Source organism: Macrotis lagotis, chromosome 2, assembly GCF_037893015.1.
Source record: "Macrotis lagotis isolate mMagLag1 chromosome 2, bilby.v1.9.chrom.fasta, whole genome shotgun sequence".
Taxonomy (NCBI): Eukaryota; Metazoa; Chordata; class Mammalia; order Peramelemorphia; family Peramelidae; genus Macrotis; species Macrotis lagotis.
The window spans coordinates 320514208-320521499 of record NC_133659.1 but is presented as its reverse complement, the minus strand read 5'-3'; the positions used below and the strand labels follow the sequence as shown (position 1 = coordinate 320521499).

Below are 7292 nucleotides of genomic sequence, written 5' to 3'. Positions count from 1 at the left end.
CGGCTGAGGGGGCCGGTGGGGAGCCGCTCCCGGGCGCCAGGCTGGGAAAGCGGGGGGCGTGGGGCCCGCCGGCCGGGGCCATGGACGAGGACGGGCTGCCCCTGATGGGGTCGGGCATAGACCTGACCAAGGTTGGTAGGGGAGGGGGCGCCCCCGGGGGTCGCGGGGTCACGGAGACCCGCCCTCGCGGGAGGGGGGGCTCGTGCCGGGAGCCCGGCCCCGGAGCTGGGGGAAGCGGCGGCCAGAGGGGCCCTCCCCGCCGGCCGGGCCCTGCCGGCCTCAGTGTCCCCTTATGTGACATAGTCAGGCAGATGCCCCTGGGGGGTCCCTTAGGGCTCCAGAGCCACGATCCCCTGGTCCTTCTGGCCTCAGCGTCCCCGTCTGTGAAATAGTCAGGCAGATGCCCCTGGGGGTCCCTTAGGGCTCCAGAGCCACGATCCCCTGGTCCTTCTGGCCTCAGCGTCCCCTTATGTGACATAGGCAGATGCCCCTGGGGGTCCCTTAGGGCTCCAGAGCCACGATCCCCTGGTCCTTCTGGCCTCAGCGTCCCCTTATGTGACATAGTCAGGCAGATGCCCCTGGGGGTCCCTCAGGGCTCCAGAGCCACGATCCCCTGGTCCTTCTGGCCTCAGTGTCCCCTTATGTGACATAGTCAGGCAGATGCCCCTGGGGGTCCCTTAGGGCTCCAGAGCCACGATCCCCTGGTCCTTCTGGCCTCAGTGTCCCTTTATGTGACATAGTCAGGCAGATGCCCCTGGGGGTCCCTTAGGGCTCCAGAGCCACGATCCCCTGGTCCTTCTGGCCTCAGTGTCCCTTTATGTGACATAGTCAGGCAGATGCCCCTGGGGGTCCCTTAGGGCTCCAGAGCCACGATCCTCTGGTCCTTCTGGCCTCAGCGTCCCCTTATGTGACATAGTCAGGCAGATGCCCCTGGGGGTCCCTTAGGGCTCCAGAGCCACGATCCCCTGGTCCTTCTGGCCTCAGTGTCCCTTTATGTGACATAGTCAGGCAGATGCCCCTGGGGGTCCCTTAGGGCTCCAGAGCCACGATCCCCTGGCCCTTCTGGCCTCAGCGTCCCCTTATGTGACATAGTCAGGCAGATGCCCCTGGGGGTCCCTTAGGGCTCCAGAGCCACGATCCCCTGGTCCTTCTGGCCTCAGCGTCCCCTTATGTGACATAGTCAGGCAGATGCCCCTGGGGGTCCCTTAGGGCTCCAGAGCCACGATCCCCTGGTCCTTCTGGCCTCAGCGTCCCCTTATGTGACATAGTCAGGCAGATGCCCCTGGGGGTCCCTTAGGGCTCCAGAGCCACGATCCCCTGGTCCTTCTGGCCTCAGCGTCCCCTTATGTGACATAGTCAGGCAGATGCCCCTGGGGGTCCCTTAGGGCTCCAGAGCCACGATCCCCTGGTCCTTCTGGCCTCAGTGTCCCTTTATGTGACATAGTCAGGCAGATGCCCCTGGGGGTCCCTTAGGGCTCGAGATTCATGATCCCCTGGTCCTTCTGGCCTCAGTTTCCCCTTTTATAAAATGCAGTCAGACTAGAAGCCTCTGGGGGTCCCTTAGGGCTCGAGATTCATGATCCCCTGGTCCTTCTGGCCTCAGTTTCCCCTTTTATAAAATACAGTCAGACTAGAAGCCTCTGGGGGTCCCCGACAGCTCGAGATTCATGATTCCCTGGTCCTTCTGGCCTCAGTTTCCCCTTATGTAAAATAGACTAGAAGCCTCTGGGGGTCCCCGACAGCTCAAGATTCATGATTCCCTGGTCCTTCTGGCCTGTTAACCCTTTCTATAAAATAAAGGGGGAGGGGCTCAGATTAGATGCCCCCCCCCAGGTCTCCTTTAGCCCTAGTCTAATCCCAAAGCCCATTTCCTTTACAGATCATCCAGAAGGAACCTTGGAGGGGGCTCCTCCGTTATCAGATAAGAAAAAAAGCAACTTGGCCAAAGTCACCCCAGTGGTTCAGGGACAGGGCAGGTCTTCTGACTGGCTGTGCTGCCCTCTCTGCGACCAGACGTCTCAGCTCATAGATTTAGATGTGGGACAGATTTTTGAGGATGTTTGGTCCACGTTGCAGGGGAGGACGTGGAGACCCACAGAGGTTTAGTGGCTCAGAGGAGATTCGAATCCAGGCCCTTTGGCGCCAGCTCTAGGAATCACTTGGGCCACATCATGGTACTAGTAATGGAATTGTACCCTTCCTCTGCATTAAACCATTCCTAAACCCTTCTCACCATTTAGAACACAAAAGTTATTTTACTGCAGTGGGAACAGCTTCCAGAAACAGAAAACCAGTTTAGTTGGTCAGCTGGAGGGATTCAGTGTGGTTACACTGTCCAGCTTCACTGTCCAGCCAGCGTATGGCACCAATACTTGGTTCAGACCTAGAAGATGTTAAATACAAGGATTTTGGGGGCTTTTTACTTCTTAACTGATTGCCAATTGGCATGGTTCTTCATGTTTAAAACTTGAGGTCTTGTTCATTTTATTTGGTTGCTTGTCATGGGTTGGCAGTTTAATTCAATCCTCTCATTTACTATTGGAGGAAACTAAGGGGAGAGAAATGTCCAACCCAGGCTTACAGAGCAACAGAACTAAGACTGAAGCTAACCCCATCCCCCCTGGCTGGTCCTAGAACAAGCCCCTCTACCTCTCAGCTCTGGGCCTTTTCTTTAGAAGTTTCCCATTCCTGCAGCATTCCCCCTCTTTCTCTCAGTCTTCTGGAAGTCATCACCATCCCTCTTTAATTCCTATGTATCCTATATTGCTTTCTTGGTATGGAAATTCCCTGAAAGTGGAGATGTCTTTTACCTCAACACTTAACACAGCGCATTTCCTATAATAATTACTTAATAAATATTTATTAATTTAATGGAACCCTTGTCCTCTGATTCCAGATCTAGACTCCTTTCATGGCACCAAAATGGCACAATGTATAGTTGATCCAAACCAATCCTTTTAAATTACAAATAATCAAGTTCCTGCGTGGGTTAAAAAAAGGAGGTCACCATGTTTATCCTTGAATGACTCCTAGGAAAGTAATTCTTTCTCAAAATTCCTCAGAATTTCTAAGGATTGCAGAAACTGGTAGTGGAAGGAGCTCAAAATTTACACCTGTCTTCCCTTGTAACTCATTTCAGTTTTGTCCCTAAAAGATTATTTTTGATCAACATAGATTTTCCACACTCTGAATCTTGTGTCAGCTTTAGTCTTCATTAAGACTTGTAGAAGAAGAAAAACTGGGTTCAGGGCTTGTAGATTGGTCTTTAATACCTCTGTGCCCTTAGATGAGATACTTCTAACTTCTGACCCTCCCTTCCATCATCTATAAAATGAGATTAGACTGGAATATCTTTTAAGATTCCTTCTGCTAATGAATTGGTTCTTGAAGCATCCTGAATGTCTCTAAATATTAGGAAGTACCTCCTTGTATCTGCCTTTACTCTTTGCCCCTGGTTTGGTTCCACAGGCCAAGCTAAGAAAGTAGAATTTCTTTTGATTTGTTAACCCTTTAAATACTTGAAGATAGCACTCTTAGGATTTATGGGAAAGGGATCTAAGAAATAATCTTCAATCCTCTCATTTCACACTTTTTAGATTTTGCTAGGCAATGGGGTTAAGTGGCTTGCCCAAGGCCACACGGCTAGGTAATTAGTATGTGTCTGAGGTCGGAATTGAACTCAGATCCTCCTGACTCCAGGGCTGGTGTTCTATCCACTGCCACCTAGCCACCCCCTCATTTCACACATTAAGGGAACAGATCCCAAGAGGGGTAGTGACTTGCCCAAAATGACACCAGTAGTAAGTTGCAAAGTCCAAACTGGAACCCAGGCCATCTGATTTCAATATGAATGTCCTTTCCATTACTGGCAATGCCCTGGATTTCACACAAAGTACTGAACCACATATAGCATTCATATGAAACCCTTTCTACTCTTTGAATTATGTTGTGTTTTTACTTATTGCAGGTGCCAGCAATTCAACAGAAAAGGACTGTTGCATTTCTAAACCAGTTTGTGGTCCATACAGTACAGTTCCTAAATCGATTTTCTACAGTTTGTGAAGAGGTAGGTTGTTTAGTGTTCTCAGAGTGGCAGACACTGCAGTGAACTTTTTTTTTTCATTGGAAGTGTGTTGTAACTGATCTTTGTATGAAAACCAAAAGTCATTTGTTCTGACCTCTTTGTTCTTATACACCTAGAATCACCTGAATTTGATTCTTGTGAGTGGAAATTTCAGAAACTTGTTCCTTCTGTTATTTTAGAGTTGGTTTTTTTTTAAAGCAACCAGTCAGACTTTCAGTGATGAGTGGGAACAGCAAAATCCCCCATTCTGGGGTAGATGAAGAAGCTGCAATGGGGGAGTTCTAGTATGAGAAAGAGAAAAAAATTTCTGTCTTCATTCTATGAAACTTGCTACTTTTTTATGTACAAAAACATTTTGTCGAACTGCCCCTTAGCAAGCTTCCCTAATCTTCACGTATCACATCTCTTTTGAAAGGATCCACTAATGACTACATTGAAGGCAGCTATAATTATCTTCCAAAATGTCATCAGCAGATTTGGTTTAGATAGCATCATGAATTTTTTAGTTAGCACCATGACTTCTCTCTCAACTCTCAATTTTCTTCTTTAAGAGAAGTTTGCAAGAGTATGTTTCAGTGTTCCTTGATATCTTCACCCACTCCCCAAATTATTGTGAGAGATTATAACTATTATCTAAATAAAAATGAAATTTGAGCATTGCTTGAGAATTTGATTTATCCCATATCTCCCATGGTATAGATAATTAAGATTTGATCCAAAGTCATATGTACAGTTCATTCTGCTGCTATTGGAATTACCAGGCTAGATATTTATTTAGAATGAATGAAATGAGAAACATTTTAAGTTGTTTATATGTAAAAGAGTATAGTACACTCCTTCAGTCACTTAAAGCCCATTTATTTTTTATTTCCTCTCCATTTATATACACATATGCATATATACACATATTTGTGTGTGTGTGTGTGTGTATATATATATATATATATGTATATATATATATATATGTATACACCTACACATATACACATAACACCTACTTAACTAAGAAATCTGATCATCATTGCCTTGGAAAGATTATATATAAGAGTGGTTTTTACTGTCCATCTGAGGAGTGTTTTGTTTAGTTACCTGAAGCTTCTAGCACTTTTAAGAAATATAGTAATTTTTTTTTTTGGAAGAACCATCAAACACAGATTCAAACAGCTATTTTTTTTCCTCAAATGAAAAATGAACTTTACATGTTATTTTTTGAAGTGGGACTAAAGTGAAAAAAAAAAACCAAAGCCATGTTTTTCCCATGAGAACTCTTTTCAGCTCAAACCAAACTGTAACAAATTCAGTTAAACTAAGCCCAAACCGGAATTGAATCAGAGAAAAAAAATTACTGACTCTTTTCCTTTCTCAATTGAACTATTCCCAGTTTACTAATTAAAGGAATATTGCTTCATGAGGGTCTCTTTCTAGACATAAAATAAACTCTTGCATTTTAACCATTCTTGCCCTCACAATATACAATTTTGCTAATGTTCTTCATCATTCTCATTATTTTATTCTCATTATGCCTCAAGAGCATCCACTCAAACTGATAGATGCATTGTTTTGACCAAGTTTCCCTTTCTATGCCCTTAGTAGACCCACAATCCAGTAGTAAGAAGTTCATTTTCTAAGTGGTGTTTCTCTTAGAGTACGGAATGTGTAAGCAATGTATTCTTTACAGTACACAAAGCCACAACATTTTGGTTTTGTATAATATGTTCGGCCATGAAGTATGTATTTTCCCCCTTTGTTCTGTAAAAGTTTTGGCCTTTAATGTGTTGCATAAAAAAATGTACTGGCTGATATTAAAGTTTATAGTTGCTGGAAAAAAAGGAGAAAATCTCAGGTGCCATGTGAATTTGCTGTAGTCTCTTGTCCATATACCTTAATATTGTTCTGAAGGAATCTCTTCTAAAAGGGTGGGGCTAGAGCATGGGCCCCTGGAGTCAGGAGTACCTGAGTTCAAATCCAGCCTCAGACACTTAATAATTACTTAGCTGTGTGGCCTTGGGCAAGCCACTTAACCCCATTGCCTTGCAAAAACCTTAAATAAACAAACAAATAAATAAAGGGAGGGAACCTACAACCCAATTGGTAACTTTTCTGCTTCTTCAAGTAGAGACTGGACATTGTCAGTTGTGTTAGAATATTATATTTGCCTCCTAAGAAATGTAAAAAAGAAAAATTGCACACCATTTCCAGTAAAGCAACAAACAATGGTTTATTAAACTGTTATCTTTTGTCTATAATTGCAAAGAAGATCGTTATGGTCGAGCCGAAAATTGGTTTTGTGGGTCATAGAGGCATATTCTTTATTATAGTTTTATATCCTTCAGCTGGTTAATGCATTTTTTCCTTATAATTTCCTGGGTTGTACTGCATGTCCTTTTTTAGTCCCTTTTTTTATTGTCTTTGTAGGTCAAATTTGGCTCAATTGAATTCTATGAATGTTTAAATTTTTCCAGACAGGAATTTCACTATCTGACCTATTTCATTAATCTAAAATCATCCATTTGAAGAAAAATTAAATGAAATAAATGTCCAGTTTCAGTTAAGAGAAAGATAATAAGATTTTTAAAGTTACCTGAGCATAGGAGAAAAAACAAATTGAGAGGAATACAAATATTTCTAGTCCCATTTTTTAGTATATTTACAATTTTGATCGATAATTTGGCAGACGTAGCAGAAAGAGCACTATGTTTGGAGTGGAAAGACTTGAGTTCAAATTCTCATTAGTTAATGTCATACAACTCGAACGACCCTATCTGTGAAATGGTAGGAGAGGGAAAGGCAAAATACCAACCCATCCCTGAACCCTCTAGATCTCCAATCTCTGGCAGCTTAATGGGGACAAGGAAGGGAATGTGAAGGTGTGGCGCTGCTGGCTGCCCAATTACATATAGCCTAGGCTCCTCTATTCAGACAGAACAGATCTGGAAGGGAGTTGGCCCCTTCATTGAGGCCGCTGCCATTGTGACCTTACGGCTCCAGCCCTGCTTGAGTCAGGGAGAAGAAAGAAGATCCCTGGAGAAGGGATCCATCATTTTTGAGTTTTAAAGAGGCTTGAGATCTTCTTTGCAGAGGGAGCATCCCACCCGAAGTCAGGAAGCTATATGAGCCTGGGCAAATCACTTCATCAGTGCTTGCCTCAATTTCCCAATCTGTAAAATAGGGATAATAATAGCTCTCCCTCTTGTGGTTGTTATGAGGA

General features: G+C 44.2%; 1 protein-coding gene across 1 annotated transcript in view; it reads left to right on the top strand.

Moving 5' to 3' along the window:
* Positions 1–7292, top strand: part of WASHC3 (WASH complex subunit 3) — a 49185-nt gene continuing 41893 nt past the window's right edge. The window contains exons 1-2 of the mRNA XM_074226708.1: positions 1–131; positions 3968–4066. Coding sequence (XP_074082809.1) covers positions 81–131; positions 3968–4066 — 150 coding nt within the window. The 5' untranslated portion in view covers positions 1–80. The remainder of the gene's footprint in view (positions 132–3967; positions 4067–7292) is intronic.